Below are 22,979 nucleotides of genomic sequence, written 5' to 3'. Positions count from 1 at the left end.
TCCTCTAAAAGTTGAAGATTTTCGCAATAATTAATAAGAAATTAATTTTAAAAAAATATATAATAATTATTAATATTATTATTTTATATATAATGCATTTTATATTTTATATGTAGTTTATAATAGTAATAATAATTATTTTTTATTATATAAAATATATTATTAATTATATAAAATATATATTTTACATATAATTTATAATATTTATAATAATTATTATTACTATTACTAAATATGTAAAGATAAATTGACATTATATTATATCACACACATTGTCCTACATAGTCGAGACGAGATGCGTTTGCTCGAGATCCGAAAAGCTGCACCTTCTCGGGAAATCTCGTCGCGCTACGACAGAGAGAGCGATAATCACACAATGACTCATTCTCACTCCAGGCCGAGCCTCGCGGAGCGTGACGTCCCAGCTTTGTCTACATGTAACTCGGCTCATTTTTGTTATGTAAGCGCTCGTTTATTATGCATCTAGGCCCATTACATCCGCGGCGCGGCGTCTTCGAAATCGATGCGTAGTGGAAAGAGACGCGCTCTACGCTCAGGGTCGCACCGGCGCGGTGCGAGAGTCAAGGAACTTCGAAACTCGCATTTTCTCACTGACGTAATTCAAACTCCGCTAACATAGAAGAGAGGAAAAAGGACTCCAAGTTCACGCAACGCGAAAGATCCAGGATGATTGGAACGGAAGAGCATCATCCGCACGTCAGGTACGTGAAGAAATAATACAAAAAAATTAAGAAATCACTAATAAAATAATATTTAAAAAATGTGCAAATTGGAAACTTGCACACTGCTTCCTCATCATTCTATTTCGCTCATTAAGCTTCCTCTATGAGCAAGCTTTTCAATTTTGACTTCCTCATAGAGGAAATTTAATGAGCGAAATAGAATGATGAGGAAGCAATGTGCAAGTTTCTAATTTGCACACTTTTTTTCACGTAAAATAACATTTTTATCACGTATATGTGTATGTATGTATGTATGTATGTACCTACTTTTGTATGTCGTATGTTTTTTCGTATGTTTCTTCCGTAAAATTCGAAAATTTATATTTTTTGAAGAAATCAAAATTTCATAAAAATTGAACCCTTTCACCGATCCTCACCAAATTTAATATTAAATATCCTTTAATGATACTCTATTCATGTAAAAAGAATTTAGCTCGATATTTCAAAATTAGCGAAAATTAAAAATGCATATACCTTAAAAATGCAAAATTTCATAAAAATGAATCTTTTCACCGATCCTCGCCAAACTCAATATCAACCATTCTTTAATGATACTTCATGTAAAAAAATTTATCCCGATATTTTAAAATTTACGGAAGTTAGAGCAATCACAGATATTTCTCAAAAAATTCAAAATTGTATTATAAAAAATGAACCCTTTCACCGATCCTCGTCAAATTCAATACCAATCATCCTTTAATGATAGTGTATTCATGTAAAAAAATGTATCCCGATATCTTAAAACATACAGAAGTTAGAGCACACAGACATCAACAATCACAGACATTTGTTGAAAAATTAAAATTGCATTAAAATTTAAAACACTATGAATTGTTATAAAAATGACAGTAAATAAAAGTGTTGTCCTACTTTACTTATATACCAAATTGGAGCGTTGTAACTCAAACAGTTTTTAAGACGTTATTTTTCAGAAAAGTAGACACACATACGGACATTTAAAAAAAATGATTTTTCGATGTTTTGGAACATTCTGAACATACTGGCATAGAAATTTGAAAAAAAAGTTTTTTACGAAAATAAAGCTTCCTCTATGAGGAAGCAAAATTAAGAAATCACATTTAAAAATAGCCAAAATATTATTTTACGAAAAAAAATCTTACCATTTTACGTTACTGCGAATAGCTATCGAATAGTAAATTCATTTCATCAATTACTTAATATTTTCGTGAATCATTATAATATTATTACTTCATTATTATTATTATACGTATCCAGCTAAATCCAGATCTGAAGAACCGGAAAGATTCAAGAAAATGCGAGAACCGTTAGATATAGCTTACAGATCTGCGTTGGTTCCTGAAATGTAAATAATTTTGAGACAGGTGTGCAAAAAAAACTCCTGAAGATGCAATTATTATACAAGCGAGTAAAAGCGTTCGAGCGATTAACCGAAAGCAAAAGACGGTTCATCGATTGTTCTCCAATAGCGGGCGAATTATTAGCATATCGTGCGAGCGCAATGAAGTTTTATTGCCGTTTAAAGACAATAGGCCGTAAAGCGGCATCCGAGATTGGCCAATTTGCAATTTTCCATTGCAAAACTAACGCATCTCGATCATTTAACGCAGGAGGAAACCGGCGCGGCGCGCTATTTTACACGCCCTTTTCGACACGCTCGCGACGCGAGAAAATTGTTTTTCAGGTCCTTGACATGCGTGCGCGCGCGTCAAGACAACTTGAATTTCGCGCTTTGCCAAACAGGAAGAATTTCATCTCGTCGTTCTGCCGTCGTTGCAACGCAGGATGTATTTTTACTTTCTTTTTCTTAACGCGTATTTTTTAATGAGCTAATCAAGGCTCTCTTTCTCGCTAACAAATGTGTCACTCTCCTACATCAGATTCTTTTAAAAATAGAATTAAATTAAAATAATAGTCGTAATTATCAAATAAAATTAAATAAAAATAAAAGTTGTTATTATAAAATCAAAGACAGCGGGATGGAAACTGAAAAAGGTTTGCAACAGGATGCATTTTTACTTTCTTCTTCTTAACGCGTATATTTTAATGAGCTAATCGGGGCTCTCTTTCTCTTATTGTAAGTGTGTCAATGTATCAGTTTTTTTAACAATAAAATTAAATTAAAATAATAATCGTTATGATAAAATTAAATAAAAATAGAAGCTGTGTTATTATATATAAAATCAAAGACGGTGGATGAACAATATAGAAAGAAGGTTTACAAACTTGTTTCTTTTTTTTTTCAAAAAATTACTTGTAATACTGTTAAAAAATTACTCCACGTGACAATTTATATATTTTGACACTTCTCTAAAGTGCTCAAACTTGTCAAATATTGAAAATGATAAATACTGCATTAAAGGAGTATATAAAAATTCACAATTATTGATTTTATCATTGATTGAAATCATGACGCTAACAAATTCTCTGATGGGAATAATAAAATATTGCAATACTTTTTTTTTCTCTCTCATACTGAATTCGTATATACGATATCGTGAATGATCTACGCGCACAAAAAGAAGAGTACACAATTCAGTTTCGCAATATTATACGAACATCGCGATCTGCTCCGTTCATCGGTATGTTAATTAAATGCAGACGCGAAACTGCGAAGCGAGGGAAAAAAAAGAGAAGAGAGAGAGAGAGATTCGCGTGCGCGCTGATCCTGCGAGCGAGCACGAGCTTCTTTGAGCGTGTAAGCATCACATAGGAGGAGCGAGTAGGAGAAGAATAAGACAAGGAAGAAAAGAAGAGCAGCAGGCGCATACAAGCAGAGGAAGCAGAAGAAGCGATCATAACGCCGGGCTCTCCGTTGTATAAGACAATGATACAGTTACACGATGCTCTCAGTTGTAAGCCAATCGTAAGAGGTACGGCACAGAAAGAGCTCGTACACGTGAAAGTATAATGAACCGTGGCAGGGATACGTTGATTACGTGCCTGGCACGGCGTAATTAAATAGACAAACGCTCGTCGACACCTCCGGGAAGGTACCGCCGAATAACAAAAGTCGCTCGCAAATCGGCGCGAAGTATCGATGCAATTGAGCGAAGACGAATCTGAACAGTGATAGAGATCCACCTTTCCGTGAAACGAAAAAAATCCCTCCTGTGTGACGAAGATTATTTTTGCGTGACAATATGACATGTGCGTCGAGTTTTCATGATTTTTCGTGAAATGTAAAATTTATCACGGTTCGGAAGAATTGTCGACGATTACGTTCGCGATAGCTAATCGTGTGCGTTTATCTTCTGTTAAACAGACGTTTTATTTCCAAACGTGTCTCGTGTGAATGAATCGTGATTCATAGATCGCGAATAAAAGAATGGGATGTCAGACAATAGTTAGAAAGTAATAATCACGCGTACCAATTAAGAGAGGAGAATAAGCCGATATTATATAAATATTACCACTCAAGAGTAAATAAAAGTGACCATGTCACAGTAACACGAAGATAGTGAGAACAATTTTTATCAAAACTAAATGGATGCAGGAAGCAGGAAATTGTACAATATAACCATCATGTAAAGTGAAATGGAGTGAATATTCTTAGAGCACGAAGAGAATTTCTATTAGCAGCAATGGAACTCCATCAGCGGGGATTTCTCGTTTTCATCATTTGTTTCCTGCGATCCTCTCAAGTGTCGCACTCCAACGGTCTTACAATTAACAATCAGCTTGTAATCATTGCGAATGGTGAGTGACAATGTGAATGATCAATCGCATAAGTCAATAGCCACAGTATATCGATTACAATAATTAAATACGTGTGATGATTACATAACGCAGATTGCTATACGAGAGTAGCTATCGGATTTAAATTGCCGGACATGGACATCTTCTCCAGCGTCACGGTTGGTAGCATTTCGGAATGTGAGGACGAGTGTTCGAGGAGAAGGAATTCCTGTAATGCGTTTGCTTTCGGGTACATGATCAATGTAAACCGTATAAATGCAAAGAATTCTAATCACGATAAAGGAACTAATTTAAACTAATCTAAATTATAAAAATATTATATAAATTATAAAAATAACTAAATATATTATATAAATAATATATATGTTAACTCTCTGAAAATGATTTTCTATTGATATATAGGATCGGCATCAAAGGTAACGGGACATGTGCGCTGAGCAGAAAAATACCAAAGCCCGAAGAATTGCAAACTCACGCTGATTACGACGTCTACGTGAGAAGTCAACGTTCGTTACATTGTGAACCAGATCGACTTTACAAGATGAGAAGTGACGGCATCTTACGAGAAAGAGGAAACGAGACAAAATCGACCACCATATTCGGAAGGGGCCCTTCGGATCCGACAATACCAAGTATCCTATCATTTCCAAGGTATGATACATATATATGTATTATCGGATTATCCATTTCAAATCGAAAACACAATCCCGCCATTAGCATTTCTATTTTTTGTGCTCTTATTTCACAATCGTAAGAAAGATATTTTTGACAGAAATAAGGGAAATATTTATATCTTATGAAAAAGTACGCTATGCACACCTTAATGTACCTGTATGAGAATTTTAAATGTATGTCTTCATTAAAGTATCCTCTTGTAGCATGCAGATATTTAAAAAAAGACTCTTTAAAATAAAAAAGCTTAATCGAACATCATAATTTAGCTTCAGATGTTTATCTTTATTTATTTTGTGTATCTTTATTTTTTTAAATTAAGCTACATAATTATTACGACATGACTTTGTGTGACTTTCACATCTGAAGAATCATGGGAAACATGATACATAGTGTCGCCAATGATCCTTCGTACCAGCACGTGAGTTCCTTCGACGATGAGCTCCGGATCGCCGATAATCTTAGAAACAGAAATATGATGTCGCCGACTAGCAGTTCTTTCGGAATCAGCAACGCAGAGATTGATAACGATGTCTCAATATATCGTCCAGATTTCAACCGAGCATCCTTTCGAAATCCATTCGCCGATATCAACCACCTAACTTTTGAATCAAACTCGGACAACGATCTTCGTTCATATAAACCTCTCACTGTCCACAACGGACTCTTCGAAGTTTTCTCAAGACCTATCTTCGTCTACGACGAAGCTTTAAAGAACAAATCTCCAACAGATTTCAAATTCTGGATCGATCACATTCCGATGAAAGATCGAAACACATTTATAAAGCATCAATATCAGAATCAAAAAAGAGTTTTTAATAACGTTCATAAAGATCATTGGATTATCACGAGACCGAAACAAAATGAATTAGTCGTAGGAAGTTATGATACCAATCAAATGTCACGTCCGAATTCTTACAATTTCGAGACTGGTGAGGCCAAAATTTCGACCGGAAGATTCAAGGACACTTCCAATATCCAGGATCTAGGATCACCATTAATTTTTCGCGGTTTTGGGTCAAGGATCGCCAATAAATGTGAGTTTAACTTTATGCTAATTATCTATTTTTGTTTTTCTATCAAGATAAGCTCTTCCGTTCCTTTTACAAATGCCGAACTCGAATTAATCTGCGCGTGTAATGCGTATAAGCTTCAGGTGCAGTTGTAGCACCTCGAGAAACGGAAACGCGAATCTCCGTCTTTAACGAGGCGTGTACGAAAGAACGGAGGCACACAAATCTTCGGTTGTCGCGGCGCTTACTTCGCGTGTGATGCATATGTGAGGCGCAACCTCATTTTTTTCCACGCGGCAATCATACGGTTGCATTAAATGTGCTAGAGTCGCGTCCCGCAAGTTGATTATTACTCTCTTACGTAAAACATTGACATTAAATGTACGACAACGAGGTTATTTCGTTATTTTATTAATTTTCTCTTTATCCGCGTATGTCTGGGCATATAGAGTTGCTGTATTTAAGATTTTTCCACCTTAAGTCAAAAATATCACGATATATGGCACAATCAAATTATCACATGTCTGCTCTCTTTAATGATTTTTACCAAATAACTTTGCAAATATTTTAAATATATATTTTCAATAAATTGACAATATAATTAAAAAATAATATTTTTACCAAATAACTTTGCAAATATTTTAAATATATATTTTTAATAAATTGACAATATAATTAAAAAATAATATTTTTTTTAACACAAGAACAAATAGATTTTAATTATGTTTATTTAAACTTAAAGATTTTTTAGATTGCTGAATAATATGCGAATCTAAAATGTCAAAATTGAATTCAAATTGCATACATAAATTATTGTATATATAAAATGCAAAAATCCAAACATTTTTTTATTTTAACATTTATATTTTAATTATTTTCAATGATCTAATTTGCAATACATTCTTTGAATATTTTATTAATTATGTAAACACAAAAAAAATCCTTTTTAGGACTGAAAATCTTAATAACATATTTTGAAATTAAACTTCTTTAACACGTCACATACCGTAGTTATGACAGAATACATTAAAACTTCTTACAATTACGAATTTCTCCAAATTACGATGTGATGAAATAATCAAGCAATTTAAAATCGTATACAGCATAAGTATAAATAATTAATCTTATGTTTTTTTAAATTGTGTAATATGTTATCGCGATATTTCATTCAAATCAAAGGTAATAAATGACAAAATTCGAAAAATTTTGTCACATAATGGCAATGTGAATTTATTGTTAAGTTTGTTAATCTGCGGCATCAATTGACTAAATTACTTAGTCGCCGTAGTCACTCTTTATTCTTTATCGAGTCACATTCATCTGCGAACTGCCGATTGATAAATACGAACGGCATTGACACAGATTTTAAACTGTATGCGAATTAGCTCGTTGCATCCGTCGACTTCCGGCGTTAGCCATCACTCTCATCGCGCAGCTTTCGCGTATCTTTCTAACTACAGCGTAACCGAATAATCGCGATATCTTCTTCGCGAATTATCAACGAAAAGAGGATTTTATAATAAAATAATCAAAATCTATATAATGTATTTTTTTTATGGAAACACAATGATTTAAAAAAATATGTCCAATATCTAAAAATTATTCTATTTTCATATCTATTTTCTTGTGCAAAGTTTGTTGAGAGCAATGACCAGCCATAGGAAACTCAATGACTTTTCGCGATTGTGCCACCGCGGAAGAGAAATGACAAATTGCACAAGAAAGAAAAATAAATGTCGAGACGTTACAGGACGCCTGACATCCGGTTTGCGTGATCTACGAGCATAAGATGTGCTTTTACTTTCGACAGAGTCCCTTTTATTCCTGCGCTTCAAATTAATTGCGCGTAACCTGACCTAATCCGCTGCTTTGATCAGGAATTGTCGCAATCGATCGGACAGCCGATTGTGACACAATTTGATTTAATTTTAATTTTATTTTTAAATTTTATTTTTAAATTGCTCTTTGAACAATCTCGAAATTCGATAACGATCGCAATAATTATATTTAGCCGACTGAATCACGGAAGTATATACGCGGCTTTACTGAAGTTATAGTGTTACATTAAGAGCTAGGCTGGCTGAAATAATTGAGGTAATTGTGACCCTGGCGAATCTCGAAGGACAACATATCCCTTCTAAAATGATATCACTTTTCTTTGTTTTATTTCTTGGCACAAAAGTTCTTTTAACGACAGAAAAATGCAAATGGTTCCGGTAGTTGGTTTCCGAACAGAGAGATCTTACAGCGAACAAATAATTAGTCTCTTGTATATCTTGCGCTTGAAAATAGAGATGTCAAAATAATCTGTGAAAAAAATCAATGAAATATATTAAATAATTTCAAATATAAAATATATGTATGTATATGACAGTTCTCTATTAGTTTATAAATCGATTAAATATCAATCAAGGAATAATCCAAGGAATAATAATAATAATGCGAATGAAGAGAGTGAATCACTAGCATTGTTATAAAGGCTTACACACACACACACACACAAACACAACACACTTGCGGAGTCATGTCTCAATTAAAGATTTACATCCTGCAATTACTTACAAGCGATTCAAATGACGTCGAGTGAATCAATTCCATATAAAGTACCGAATGACGGCGTTCAGCAAAAGAATGAAATGCTGCTCGCGTGTCTATGAGCAAAGAAAAATAACAGTAAGTAGAATCATTAATGATCATGTAACGCGCTGAAATCCCTCCCCCGACGTGTGAGTTCCTCCCACTATCCTCGCGGAAACGTTCACTTTTCTATAAAACGATGCGAGCCTGTAATTTCTCCGTTACTTTTTGTGCGATTTTCAATTTGCGTCGAATTTTTTCACGCGAACCTGCCAACGGAGCGTAAAAATTTCGGGGGAACGAATAAAATTTCGAAAGTACAAATATTTTCTCGGAGAGGACAACAAAATGGCTTTGCCTCGTCGCGGCTCGATATGGTATATCGCCGGAGTGAATCGCGACTCGAAAGAAAAGTCGAAACGCTGAGGAGAGACGCCACAGGGTGTGCGCGAATGGTACATCCATTTCTTGATAAAGCAATTCGTCGACCGAGAATCATGTCGATACGACAATGGTTGTGGACTTTCGTGTTAGCCGTAATTGTTCGGCGAGTCACTTCGGACTCGATCATTATAGTAGAGGATGAGTGCTCGCGTAAGTTTCGTGAAAAAAAAATTATATCTGCATAAAGTGCATTGAATGCTTTTTTTACTGTACAGCGTGCTACAGAAGACTGCTGTCCGGCAAGAAGAGCTTGGACCTGCACGTCAGACGCGTCGTCGAGTGCGAAAACATCGAAGATTGCCATCGCGTTTGCGACTATGAGAAGTTTTTCATTTGCGAGGGTTTTAATTATAGGTAATTTTAATTTTAATTAATAGTAATTTTTCAGTCTCCCTTGAGTATTAGATTTACAAGAATTTAAAGAAAATTTAATTCATATAAATTTGTATATAATTATGATTTTTTATTATACAGGCGTATATAATTATGATTTTTTATTTTTGTTATTAAAAGAAATCTATTACATTGTAAAATTAATTTCCCGTTATTTTCGAACGATAGAATTCCCCGATAAATTTCAATTGTCTATGATTTTTAGATGTTTACATTTTATTAATATTCTGGAATAAAATAAAGAAAAATAATCTGTATAACAATTAACAACAATTATTCAACTGTTATTAAGATTATTTTTGCTTATATGTATGGCATAAAATAAGCAATCTATGTACATATGTATGAATTTTAATTATGATTTTTAATTAAATATCCACATTTTTTAGCAAAATTATTATACAAATTATTTTTGTTTATTATATATATGTTGAATAATTGCTGTTAACTGTTATACAGATTATTGTTGCTTATTTTACTACAGAAATTTAAAAAAATATTTAATTAAAAATCGTAAACAATCAAATTTTATATATGTGTATATGTGTGTGTATATAAGGTACCTGCTATCAAATGCACACGCAAAATACAATACGTATGTATAATATATGCATGACCCATCGTGCGATTGCATCACGGACAATTTGATCGCGCTATAATCTGTGACACGCTTCTCCGTTGAGGGGAACTCACGCACGCGCGTCGGGAAAGTTTTTTTTTCCGGCACTCAATTAACACACATCCAAAAAAAATCGTTATAACCGATCGCAATATAAATAATTCCAATGAATGAATTTGTTTACTGCTGAATAATTACAATTTTCTGAAAAAAAGACGCATGTCACATGGGACGAGAGGAATGTGCGAGATGACATCGGTGCCTTATTCTCGCATGGATCTCCATCGAGATTTTGTATCGGATCCTCAATGTGATTATTACGAGAAGGATCCGAATTGCGTGGCAAACGCGCCCGGAACACGACCATCTTACTGGAATCAACCTAGACCTAGTCAATCCTATGGCCCACCTTATCCAGGTTCTCCTAATGAAAAACCAGATACGAGGTATGCAACAATTAAAGAAATTTACCTATTAATAAAACCACCTTATATTATTACATCAAAGTAAAAACAGTACAAGCAACTTCAGTTCAAAACACAATTGTTGATATTGATAATTTCATGAAAGGACGGTGATTTACAAAGTGATTCAGTAATTTGCGTTCGTCTATATCTATATAATTACTCGTGAAAATCGCTAACGTGCTCTTTTTTATACACCATTCAAATAAAATTAATTTCATGTTTAATCCACACAAATTTAACACAAGACCCTACGCTCCGGATCAACGTCCTCCAGAGGAAGTCCCGCGACCTCTGAATTACGATCGACGGCCCTTGAAAGAAATTCCGCGACCCTTGGATTTTGATCGACGTCCTTCAAATGAGATTCCGCGACCGTTCGATTACGCGGATCACAATCGATGGCCGCCGAAGAGCTACGGACATCCTTATCACGGACATTACGATGATACGTCTGATCGGAGAAGTTATCCCAATAATCAAGGTCAAACTGGATACTCAGGAACGAGATCGGAAGATTCATACGACTATAGTGGTCGATATCCACCTAGACGACCTATTGACGACGATTTCTCCAATAGAAATCCGTGGACACGATATCCGAAATATCCAAATAGACGAATCGATCATGGATCCACTCATGACATAGGTAACATTTCAAACGTCTAAATGTAATCGAAAAAATTGTATTCTCGAAAAGAACTGTATACTATAAAATCCCTCTTAGATATTCTTATAAGTGTTTCTCAAACATTTTCTAAAAAACTAAGAATACATTCTTTGTTAATAACAAACAGTTTTTTATGCAAACCGTCAATAACTAATCTTTAAAGGATTCCCATCTTAAGGTAAGAGGATCTTTTGGCGCTTATTTTAGAACAGGATATTTTAATCCTGGTAGCAAAAGTAATCATTTTGACATAAATTTGATGTGTGTAAATGATAGAAAAAGTCATTTTGATGTAATTTGACATAAAAACACCTGGAAAAAATAAATGAGAAATTCTTAAAATGAAAATACAATTTTTTCGGTGCAAATCTATATAGAGGCTATCATCTCTTTGTAAAGAAATATTATCTTGTGTATGTTCACATACATATCGTAACGTATTAGGTACAAACGAAATCGGACCGTACTTGCCAGACCATCGAAAGGATCCGAGTCGCGATTGGGATACTTATGGCACTGTTTACGGTGGTTCTTATGGCTATGACACAAATTACGTGGGAAAGTTTGACGTACCGAAGTATTATCCGAAACTTCCGCCACCGCCGCCGCCAACTCGTCCTTACGAGAACGATCACTTTTACGGCGATTTTTATAATTACGGCGGTGCATTTGGATACGGCGATAATTACATACCGGCGAATCAGGATCCACTTTACGGTGATATCGGAAAAACCAAGGAGTGCTCCGTTCGAGCCGGTGCGGGATTCAAACTTAGCAGAGGAGTCGTTCGAAAGACTTATCTGACGGCGAATTTAGATCAATGCGAGAGTTTATGCGTTAATGAGAAAAGTTACATCTGCATGACCTTCAGTTATAGGTACAGTTCAATAATTTACAATAAAAAGATGATATATGATTTTTTGATCTTTAGTTATAGGTAGAAAATAATTTTAATATTAATAAGATTTGATATATATATTTATGAATTTAATATTAATTACTATTATAATATTGGATAGATACAATGTAGCACCTACGGATCCTACGGACAATTGTCTTCTTAGCGACGTTTCGTATAAAGATTTGAATTTTTACGTCGATCTCGAACCAGATCGTGATTACGATATTTACGCCATGATCATCAATTCAAGAACCTGCGGCACGAAAAGAGAGCCGAGTCCACATCCTCCGGATGGTATACATACATATATACGATTTAATTGAGAAAGAATTTTACTATTAATTTTAATCTAAAAATACAATTTTGGTATGAAAATAATTCGCAATACATATATGTATGTATTTTTTTCTTTTCCTAAATTTCGATTGGAAGGATAAATAAAGCTGATTTTCAGCAGATAATGCAATTTATTGTGCCGAGCGTTGCACTACTGCCCCGATTGCATTACCATGCGTTCCGCTTTGTGTTTCCGGTAACAACTAAAATCGACAGGCAACTATAAGTCGTTTGCCTCTCTCGCGTGTTTTATTCAATAGGATTCGCGACAGTCACGAGAAGTTTGTTTTTTTGAATGAAACTTTTTTAGAATGTTTTTGGAGAGTCAGAAGCGGATTCGGAATGCCGATGGATGTCATTAGAAAATCGATAGCAGTCAACAATTTAGGGGAGTGTCAGGCGGCATGCACGTTAGCGCAAGACTTTACATGCAGAAGCTTCACGTTCAAGTAAGTTTGACGTTATTCAAGTATTGATTTTTCATACAAAAATAGCAACGATAGCAACTAAGCCAAAAACAATTGAGTAATTTATTATTTATTTTTATTATTTATTTATTTTTTGTTATTTTTTTATAATTTATTTGCAATTATTTATTTGTATTTATTTTTTATTTGTATATTTATTTATTTATATTTTTTTATTTATTTATATATTTAATTTATATATTATAGCGCGTCATTTAATTATATTGAGAAATATTTTTCAGGTACGGATTAGAACAAGGTCGATCCGATGTTCCAGCTAATTGTTATCTAAGTGATTGGCCGTCGCAGGACATCAATCCTGCCCATATGCCGGATATGGATGGCGCAGAGTTGTATGAAAAAGGCAGTTTCGGCAGAGGATGTGAGCCGTACGCCGTGCCATTTTTCAATACAGAACAATTCAATAGCAAGCAATCTCCGCAAGCCGTAGATGAAGGTATACAAAAAATATCGATTTACACATTGATATTTTACACAAAATATTTTAATATTATAACTAAATATAACTGTACCTTAAATATTCATGAATAAATCTTTTATAGTATGTTATTCCGGATATAACAAGCCATGCAAATTGACACCTTATGCCATACTTCTGGCAACATACGTAAACTCGGAACAAGATTGTCGACAGAAATGTTCGAAGATGAGAGAAACTGATTCTATTCCCTGCATGTCTTATAGTTACAAGTAAGTTATATCAAATAAGCTTTCAGTTGTAGTTTTTAATTTAACTGATTATAATGTACCTCAAATGCACAAGTATAGATAATTAACATTTATAATAAAATTAAAATTAAATTAAATTGAACCTCAATTAAATAAAATCAATAATAAGGCGATATCTTTTTATTATAAAAATTTTATTATAAAAATTATAAAAGGATTTTGATTATGAATAACGCCAGTTAACTTTACTTTTCATTAATTTTCTTCGATTTCCAGGCTTACTACGCATGGCACAGAAGAGAATTGTTTGCTTAGTGACGTACCTATAAGAGACTTGCGACCAGGTCTGGATTACATCTATGACAAGAATCACGTCCTTTACACATGGAAAGATCTCGATCCTTATTGCGTGATAACCGGCTCTTCTATCGATGACGATCATGTATTTGGCGGACAAGGCTTGTTAAGACCTCTAAGCCCTTCGCGACCCGATATTAGTCCAGGAGCCGGTTATCCGAACATGAGACCCGATGTATATCCCGAAATGTATCCGGATGCTAGACCTTACTTTAAACCAGGCAGTCATCATCACGCCGTAATGCCGTTTGATCCTGATAAACCTGATCCTATCAGACCGCATCGTCCTGGCGGTGACAAGTTTGGATACGGTATTCGTCCTGGTGGATTTGGACCTCTTTATCGTAAGTATATCTTACAACTAAAAATATTACTATTCACAAAGTTTTATGATTTTATTTAATCTTTTTTTTTCGAATTAGCGGACGAATTTTCGACTTTCCGCTATTACACGGTAAACGGTTACCCATGCAAGAAGGGTACAAAATGCGAGAAAAACAAAATTGCCGGATTCTGGAGCTGTGAGCCCGAAGGAGGCGAATATGGTAGTTGGGACTATTGCTGTGCACCGACTCATCGTTGTGGCTACTCGCAAGGATACCAATATCTATGGTATACATTATCATAAATACGTATCTTGCAGAATATAATGCTCTTTCAGCTCATATTTTAACTTTTTTTCTTTTACATCTCTCCAACATAAATAAAAATACAAAATCCTCGCGTTTACAATTTATTTATATCAGAGGTAAACAAAATTTTTTTTTAATTTTATAGCAATTTTTCTTATACGCAATTTTTAAAGTGCACAGGCCATATTATTAATCGTCTTTATTTAACAATAATACATATAATATCAACAAAACTCCGGCATATTTCATGCTCACGACAATAACTTTCTCCTATGACTACATGTTTCTGTTAAACAAGAAACAATTATATTACAAATAAATCAATTTTACAGGTGTTACGTGGGATCGTCAGAAGACCAATGGCGGCCTTGCAGCGAGAAATATTACCCCTATCTCCCGAGTCCGCGACCGATCCGTCCAATGATCGAAGGCGACGATCACCATGATCGTCCCGATTATCGATACGATCGTCCCGATTATCGACACGATCCCGGTTACAGCAGGCATTGGCCAATCACATATCTGCATGGGGAACCTCCGCCAAATTGTACGGATTCGTTCGCGTCTGCCGATAACAGCGAGAATCGTCGTTTGAACGAGACAATCCTGACCACGATCGTAATGCCGAGTAACACCACGATTAAAATAAATAATGGGAATAGTACGATTGCGAACAGAATGCGCCGTCGACGGTTACGAGTGCGTACGATCGCCAATGATCGCCACACAATCTTCTCGAAAAAGATCGATGCTCGGATCGTAGCGAACGAAACAATACAAAATCATGTAAATCAAACGAGTCGCGAGCGCACCGCGAAAATAGAAAGAGTTTCCAAACCGATGAACACCGTCACACCACCTGCGACGGCGAATACAAGTCATGGCGCGCAATTCGAAAACGCGAAAAGTGACGGAATGATCCAAGTGCCTGTGATCACGCCAAATAATTCACTACCAGCGGCAGGGGCTTAGATATTCACGGCGATCTCGAATATTCTATAGTCCCGCCGTCAGAAAAGATATATTTAAATTATTTACGTTGAGACTTTATTATTCAAAATTTGAAAATCGTGCGAAATTAATCGCAAGAGAAATTTTTCAGAAGAAAATACAACACAAACAATGTGTGTTTCTCTTCGAAGAAAATATATATATTATACAATTTTTAATTTATATTTTATAATCTTGTAATAAGTTACGATTGTTAATTTTGTAAATACATAGATGTAGGAATTTATAAGTTTATACATATAACATATACATATATATAAAATTAACTTTCAATAATGGTATAAATATCAGTATCACTGTATTTAAAATGAATCAATTTTAAATCAATAAAGCCTAGTCTACAATAGAGTCGTAAGGTCGTAAACGTAAGAAATTGACCAATCACAGTCGATTATTCTCCTCGAATTCAACTGTGATTGGTCAATTTCTTACGTTTACGACCTTACGACTCTATTGTAGACTAGCCCTAAGACTTTGCAACGCATGCGATTGCGTTTGATTTTTAACAGATAAAGATATGATTGCGATACGTTTTAAAAATGTTACGTATAATATAGTGATCAGTATATTATCGAACTGCAATAGATTTCATATCACGAAATCGCAGTATCTTAATAGGTCATATCGCAATTTATTTATAATAACTCGTCACATCACAATTTATTTACATTTATTGCAATTTTTCAATTCAATTTACAACTTTATTATATTAATAGCTGAGAATTAATTATAAAAAAGATTTATGTAATAAAAAGTTATTGTAGTATTATTCATTGGACTATTTTTAGAAATGTTAAGATCAGTATCAATATAACACTATCTAATTACAAATATTATCTATGTATGTGATAATGTTACATAAAAGTATATCCTCTATATATCTCGACGAGATTCGTCGATGGCGCTTTATGAGCGCCATCTAATGAGAGAATAGAAAACTAGTCTCAATGACGGATTATTAGATAGCTATTTTGGAACCCCGGAGACTTGCAACAGCTTCTCAAACCTCAATAATTAAATTTTTTATACTCTTAAAAACTTTTCTAGAATATAAAAAATATCGATGTAATGTTCTTTAAATTTTTATAAATTTCTAATTTTTGGCAGTATCTCAAGAAAATATAAATATCACATTGTTCAAGATGTTTCAAATAGCTTATTATAATTCGTTACTGCGAAATCTACCACGTGCAATTTCTGTCATTATTGAAAGAGTTAATTTACTATATACCATATATATACTACATTTATTATGTACATACATACATGCATACTATATCAAGATAACATGATATATTGCCTACATCATGGATCAGGTCCGTAGCCTGCATAACCATTCTTTTTTTCCATTTTGTGCTTCAACTGACACAGACATGCGCACTATCAGCCCTGTGTGTCAGTAGTGTGCATATATGTATATAGTACTCCCTATATTGCTAGCTAAGGCCCGTTCTGCAATACGTCGTATGTCGCGGTCGGATGTCGAACGTAAGGGCCTGCGCACAATAGAAAAAATATTAGGAATAAATATTAAATATTAGGAATAAAAATTATTTTAAAATAATAAAATCGGAAAAACTCTGATATAAAAATACAAATTCAATTCAGGTATAAAGGACTCTTACTAGTTTATTAGCCCTTACTAGTCCTTTATATACTTATAAATTTGTATTTTTATATCGAGAGTTTTTTCGATTTTATTATTTTAAAATTATTCTTATTCCTAATATTTAATATTTATTCTTAATATTTTTTTTATTGTGCGCAGGGCCTTAGCGATGGTCTAATAAGAAAATTTCGTTTTCGAAAAAGAAATTTTCTCATTGGACCATCACTTACGTTCCGACATCCGACTGCGACATACGACGTATTGTAGAACGGGCCTAATAAAGAGAAACGAGCGAAAATATTACGGTGCAGACGATACCTTCTCTCTCGTTTACGTTAGTGTACTTTGGCACGTTATTATAAACGCATGCGCAAACGTGCCAAAGGAGTACTATATATATATGGTAGTGTGTCAGTCGCGCTCCGTTTTTGGTGAAAGTCGATAGTCATCAGCTGTTCCGCAACCAGGCATACAAGTGTGTAGTAACATGTCGCTCCGAAACGAGAATTATGCCGTTGACATAGGAGGTAGGAATCAATAACTATCGTAATTATCAGTTTTGTATCGTGCTTCTAACTTTGTATTATGGCAAATAGATGTATAATCTTTATTAATTCCAAATTAAAAAATTCCAAATATTATTATAATTATATATGTATATACAAGATATCTAAATAGTTTTATAACCACATGCGCAATAATTGCATAAATATTTACAACACCTACAATTTGATTCTTATTAGTTTTTTTACTATATCAAGATTTATTTTGGCATATAGAATTACATTTTCTTATCAATTATATTATTGCGAGACATTTTATAAAATAACGATTAATCAATAATAATTATAATATAAAACTAATAATCAAAAATAAAAATTAACAAAATATTTAAATAATTTTTTCTCTAAAATTTTTGAATATTTGCCTTCTCTTGCTTTAAAATTATTTATTGAATGTATAAAGTCTAAATTTGGTACACTTTTTTCCACAGATATGCGGCTAAAATACAAAAATAAAAACGAAACATTCACGGAAAATAATTTAATTAGTAAAGAACCTATTGGGCAATTCAAAGCATGGTTCGAAGAAGTATGCAATACTCCGCAAATTTTAGAGCCTAATGCGATGCTTCTCGCGACAGCAACGAGGTAATAGTTTAAAAAATTATTTTTAATTCTAGAAAATATACACAATATTATAATAAAATAAAATATATAAACATACATCAGAAAATGTATAAAAGAATATATAAACATATATATGAGAAAAACAAAACTTATCTGTAAATATAATATAATAGACAATATTTAAGAATGTATGAGAAACAGCTAAAAATGGTATACAAAATTAAAATAAAAATTAGATCGTTTCTATTTTGATACTAAAGCTACTGTTAAAATATGTGGCTTTAATTCACTAACTCATTTAAAAGTTATTGCAATTTAAATTTCCACTAGTTTTACATATAATCTTATGAAAATTTGTTGCTATGATCGATTATATTAAGTTAAAAATATCCAAGAAATAGTACCACTTAAAATTTTTTATATATATAATTGGAACTTTAAGAAACAATGTTGCAAAATTACGAGGCGCTTTTTCTAAGTAAGGTCCGTTTTGAAATAAAAAAAAAGATCTTAACGATAAATAAAAATAATTTATTATAGCCAAAAAAATTCTACAAGCTTACTTTGTTTTTCAATATAATCACCATTGACTTCCATGCATTTTTGACATCATTTCAATAGCTTTCTAATTCCATTGTCTTAAAAATCTGCCGCCTGTGTCTTGAAGTAGTAACGCCGTTCTTTAGTTCGTCGTTAGGAAATTGAATAGACAACTTTGTGAGATTTATGGTCCAAATGTTATGAGTGACAGTAAAGTTAGGCAATGGTGTCGTTTGTTTAAAGAAGGACGAATAAATGTTCATGACGAAAAGAGTAGCGGTCGCCCAACAGTGATGACAGAATATTTAATGGAAGAAGTGAATACAAAAATTATTGAAAATCAGCGATTTACGGTTTCAGAATTATCTATTCAATTTCCTAAAGCGTACTAAAGAACAAAATGAAAGGCGAACTAAAGGACAGCAGTATACTAACTGGCTCAAAACACAGGCGACAAACTTTTACGACAATGAAATTAGGAAACTGTTGAAACGATATCAAAAATGCGTGGAAGTCAATGGTGATTATGTGGAAAAATAAAGTAAGCTTATAGAATTTTTTGGCTATAATAAAGTATTTTTATATGTTAAGATCTTCTTTTTATTTCCAAACAAACCTTACTTAAAACACGCGCCTCGTACATTAACATTCACTAAACCGTTTAGAAGAAAATAACAATAATTTGTCAAAAATTCCGGCTTTTTCTTCGATTTCTGAGCATTCGATTGTGTCAACGCTGGAAACAGTTAAAAGTTAGAACATTAAACTATAGCAATTTTCTATAAGATGAATAGCATTGATACTTTTATCTCCAATTGTATCTTCCATACATCCTTAACAGTTCGTCAATTATCAAGTAAAATATCATTCACTTAAGAGAAAAAAGAGCCAATCCACATGCTAATAAACTGTGAAAATTGCACAAATAACATTCAATAACACAATTATGTTTGAAAATACGAACATAACATGATTCGCAATCGTTTCAGGGACGGTGTACCATCTCTACGCGCGGTGCTGTTGAAAGGTTTTGGCGTGGAAGGCTTCAAGTTTTATACGAATTACGACAGTAGAAAAGGCCGTGAATTAGTAAGTTTGGACAATTAACATTTACATGAACATTGAAACAAATAACGAAAATTGCATTACTTGGTTCATTTTTAGGCCGAAAATCCGCATGTCGCGCTAACCTTCTACTGGGAATCTCTTAGACGAAGCGTACGAAATTCAATGTTTTATAAATATAATTATTTCTTCTCTAACAGAGCTCTTTAATTACTTGTTTCGTTATTATATAGAATTATATAGAATATTCTGATATTTTATTATCAATTATTTCAGATACGTATCGAAGGTATCGCGAAGAAAACGTCAGCGGAAGATTCGGACCGTTATTTTCAAAGCAGACCATATGCAAATCAAATCGGATCTTCTGCCAGCAAACAAAGCAGCGTGATCGCTAGTAGGCAGACTCTCATTGTAAAAGAAAGAGAGCTGCTCGCAAAATTCCCAGAAGGTCAAATTAAAAGGCCTGATTGCTGGTAAGTAACATTATAATTAAAAATTATAATTAATATATACTACTAAAAAAAAAAAAAAAAAAGATAGGAAATACTTTTTATATTCTCAAACTTAGACTATTTACGAACCGTTGAAACTTGGCGAAAAATCATCACAGACAAAAAATTTTAAAAATATTTTGAAGTTTGAAGTTTCAACTTTAACGCGCGATCGATGATTTTTTATAATTTGTTTATCTTCCTCGTTCTATAAGAAATACAAATAGTTTTAAAGTCATGTAACTTGGTCAAAAAAATCGTAAGAAAATTTAAAAAAAAGCATTTTGTAGATAAAAATGTAGTTTATGAAATTTGAGTTGAATTTTTCAAGAGAAATTTTTTTATTGAATTGAAAAGTGTCAATTTAGATTATCTTCGTTTATCGTTTACTCATAAAAATTGCTTATGAATTTTTATCATTCCTATTTAATGACTCATTTCAGGGGCGGTTATCTCATTGTACCGCATTCTGTAGAGTTCTGGCAAGGTCAGAGTGATCGTCTACACGACAGGATTCGTTTTAGATATCCAAAAGCGAATGAGAAAATAGATAATATACTCGTGTATAAAGGAGAAAATGGGTGGGTTTACGAAAGACTTTCACCGTAGAAAAAATCGCTGTATTTATTGAGGAAAGATGCGAGATTGAACAGTTTTTATATGTATAAAATGGTCAACGAATCTTCGGAAGAATCGCGCTAGTGTTAATTACTGCAACATTCCGAGCCGATACCTCATACTTCCACGAAGACAATAATGTTACACACCAAGTATGTGATGTTCTTGATGCGATTTTCTTGTGAGTTTCAAGATTTCTCTGTTCACTCCTGAAATGTGTATAGTTGATATATTGTTGAATTGAAAAAATATATCTATAATTATCGTTAATCACCCACCATCTTTATCTATCGACACCGATTTTACATCGAAGCATCCGTCCTTCGATACGAGATCCTCGAATTGTCTCATTCCACCACCTACGCCAAAATAATAGGTTTTCCCAGCGACGAATCTAATGGGATAATTGTCTGTTTTGAAACTATAAAAATGAGAAATCTCCTATAATGTACTCACCCAACGCCATTAATTTTTAATCTTCTCTTTAAAATCTCATATAACTTTTTATGATTATCTGGATTATAGATCGTTTCGCTCGTAAAGATATAATCGTATTTCCTACTTTCATCATCGTCGAATAATGTCGCAAAGGAAGCCCAATCTCCAGCATAAAATTCGCATTTTGTAAGTATATTTGCACGATCGTCAAAATTCAATAGCACGTTCGGAATTGTTACAAATCTTAGCACTTCTGCGTTCTACAAAAATTATTTCGTCAATCATAGCCCATTTTTTCAATACGACGCTCATAAATTATACGAACATAATCTTGAAAATGGACCGTGGAATTTTTGAGAAGAGCGATAAGGCCGATCAAGCCGACTCCGCATCCTAAATCCATGACAAGCTTATCTTTCAGTTTGATTTGTTTTTCCAATATGTACTGACCCAAGTCAAATGTGCATTCCCAGATTTTTAATCCGCCTTAATATTGCATCATTAATTTTTAATGTACATATCAATAAGTTTCACACAGGAATTTAAACAAAATCTAATTTTTCAATTAGTTTTAAGGAAATTATTTTAAATAATTTTTAATTTAAAAATCACCTTCATACTTTGCTGGAATAAGATCGGAATGCTGTGTCTCAGCCTCAATAATATTCTGACAGTTATACTTGCTCAAATCCTTCACCACTTTATCGGAGCGAATTAACTTTATATTATAATCAGGAAACACTTTTGTCTCTGTATAATAATCTGTTTCATATTTCGTTTCAATTTGTTCAGACGTTATTTCGAGTTTAGAGGCAGGAATCCATTCTAATTCATCTTTCTTATTAGCTTCTAAAATTATTTAAATTGAATTTTTTTATGGACAAATGTTTCATGTAAATTTATATATATTAGTCGAATTTTCGCGGGAAAACAAATCAATGACACTCTAACCTCAAATTATGAATAGACACATGTGCCTCTCTAGTTATTATAAAAGTAGAATTGATCATACCTTCATTAGCGTCAGTTGCGGTTTTTGTAAATTCAAATTTAAACATTCTTCACAAAATTTCAGATGTGAAACCAAAAAGTTACACGTTTGATAAAATTTAAGTATTACACTTAGGATGAGATTACCAACATTTACATAACCTCGATATACATTTAGGACATCTGATTTACTCCGATGATAAGTTAGAAACCTGCTAAATTACTTATTGAACTTGAATTGCTTGAAAATCATGACATCTAGTAGATAGATGTATAATTTCTGGATAATTCCAAGAGGAATATTATATAATTTTAAAGATTACATGATATAAAGCGAAACTTCATCTTTTTCTCTCTTCACAAGAAATAATAGCATATTTTGCTGAGAATATCGATATCGTTTTATTGCAATACATAAAGGCGAGCAG

The 22,979-nt window shown here is 33.3% G+C and overlaps 3 protein-coding genes across 8 annotated transcripts; 2 read left to right on the top strand and 1 right to left on the bottom strand.

Moving 5' to 3' along the window:
* The first annotated feature begins 523 nt into the window (after window positions 1–523).
* On the top strand, window positions 524–16,408 carry LOC145946608 (uncharacterized). Of its 5 annotated transcripts, none has more exons than XM_083056349.1 (15): window positions 3,463–4,421; window positions 4,515–4,650; window positions 4,824–5,072; window positions 5,487–6,130; window positions 9,343–9,481; window positions 10,355–10,585; window positions 10,852–11,252; window positions 11,718–12,150; window positions 12,293–12,468; window positions 12,821–12,959; window positions 13,220–13,434; window positions 13,541–13,688; window positions 13,944–14,368; window positions 14,447–14,636; window positions 14,989–16,408. In XM_083056349.1, exons 1-15 carry the CDS (start codon window positions 4,307–4,309, stop codon window positions 15,626–15,628), a joined length of 4,281 nt encoding a protein of 1,426 aa, XP_082912475.1. In that variant the 5' UTR covers window positions 3,463–4,306; the 3' UTR covers window positions 15,629–16,408. The 5 variants fall into 5 exon arrangements, with proteins under 5 accessions (XP_082912484.1, XP_082912475.1, XP_082912465.1 ...); XM_083056339.1 differs by having other exon boundaries at window positions 5,463–6,130; XM_083056358.1 differs by lacking the exons at window positions 3,463–4,421; window positions 4,515–4,650 and adding an exon at window positions 524–722 and having other exon boundaries at window positions 5,463–6,130; window positions 14,989–16,407.
* Window positions 16,409–17,405: 997 nt separating this feature from the next.
* Window positions 17,406–21,396, top strand: LOC145946647 (pyridoxine/pyridoxamine 5'-phosphate oxidase). The gene is made up of 6 exons (XM_083056407.1): window positions 17,406–17,803; window positions 18,271–18,427; window positions 19,936–20,035; window positions 20,111–20,164; window positions 20,288–20,487; window positions 20,949–21,396. Exons 1-6 carry the CDS (start codon window positions 17,764–17,766, stop codon window positions 21,112–21,114), a joined length of 717 nt encoding a protein of 238 aa, XP_082912533.1. The 5' UTR covers window positions 17,406–17,763; the 3' UTR covers window positions 21,115–21,396.
* Window positions 21,194–22,713, bottom strand: LOC145946632 (histidine protein methyltransferase 1 homolog). Of its 2 annotated transcripts, XM_083056387.1 has the most exons (6): window positions 22,574–22,713; window positions 22,174–22,410; window positions 21,887–22,047; window positions 21,580–21,821; window positions 21,402–21,517; window positions 21,194–21,332 (listed from the first exon to the last, which is right to left on the bottom strand). In XM_083056387.1, the coding sequence occupies exons 1-6, from the start codon at window positions 22,617–22,619 to the stop codon at window positions 21,265–21,267; spliced, it is 870 nt and encodes a 289-aa protein (XP_082912513.1). In that variant the 5' UTR covers window positions 22,620–22,713; the 3' UTR covers window positions 21,194–21,264. The 2 variants fall into 2 exon arrangements, with proteins under 2 accessions (XP_082912513.1, XP_082912521.1); XM_083056395.1 differs by lacking the exon at window positions 21,194–21,332 and having other exon boundaries at window positions 21,398–21,533.
* Between the last annotated feature and the right edge of the window lie 266 nt (window positions 22,714–22,979).

Source organism: Prenolepis imparis, unplaced genomic scaffold (assembly GCF_030444845.1).
Source record: "Prenolepis imparis isolate NDT839.2.m4 unplaced genomic scaffold, iyPreImpa1.0 SCAF_2, whole genome shotgun sequence".
NCBI classification, from domain to species: Eukaryota; Metazoa; Arthropoda; class Insecta; order Hymenoptera; family Formicidae; genus Prenolepis; species Prenolepis imparis.
The sequence above is the reverse complement of the archived record's forward strand: the minus strand, read 5'-3'. Positions and strand labels throughout refer to the sequence as shown.

Coding starts and splice junctions, on each gene's coding strand:
- LOC145946608 (XM_083056339.1), top strand. CDS start 4,307: ATGGAACTCCATCAGCGGGGATTTCTCGTTTTCATCATTTGTTTCCTG. Junction 5,073..5,462: donor AGTATCCTATCATTTCCAAG/GTATGATACATA, acceptor TCACATCTGAAG/AATCATGGGAAACATGATAC. Junction 14,369..14,446: donor TGGATTTGGACCTCTTTATC/GTAAGTATATCT, acceptor TTTTCGAATTAG/CGGACGAATTTTCGACTTTC.
- LOC145946647 (XM_083056407.1), top strand. CDS start 17,764: ATGTCGCTCCGAAACGAGAATTATGCCGTTGACATAGGAG. Junction 18,428..19,935: donor CTTCTCGCGACAGCAACGAG/GTAATAGTTTAA, acceptor CAATCGTTTCAG/GGACGGTGTACCATCTCTAC. Junction 20,036..20,110: donor GTAGAAAAGGCCGTGAATTA/GTAAGTTTGGAC, acceptor GTTCATTTTTAG/GCCGAAAATCCGCATGTCGC.
- LOC145946632 (XM_083056387.1), bottom strand. CDS start 22,619: ATGTTTAAATTTGAATTTACAAAAACCGCAACTGACGCTAATGAAG. Junction 22,411..22,573: donor CGCAACTGACGCTAATGAAG/GTATGATCAATT, acceptor AAATAATTTTAG/AAGCTAATAAGAAAGATGAA. Junction 21,518..21,579: donor TTAAAAATTAATGGCGTTGG/GTGAGTACATTA, acceptor TTATCCCATTAG/ATTCGTCGCTGGGAAAACCT.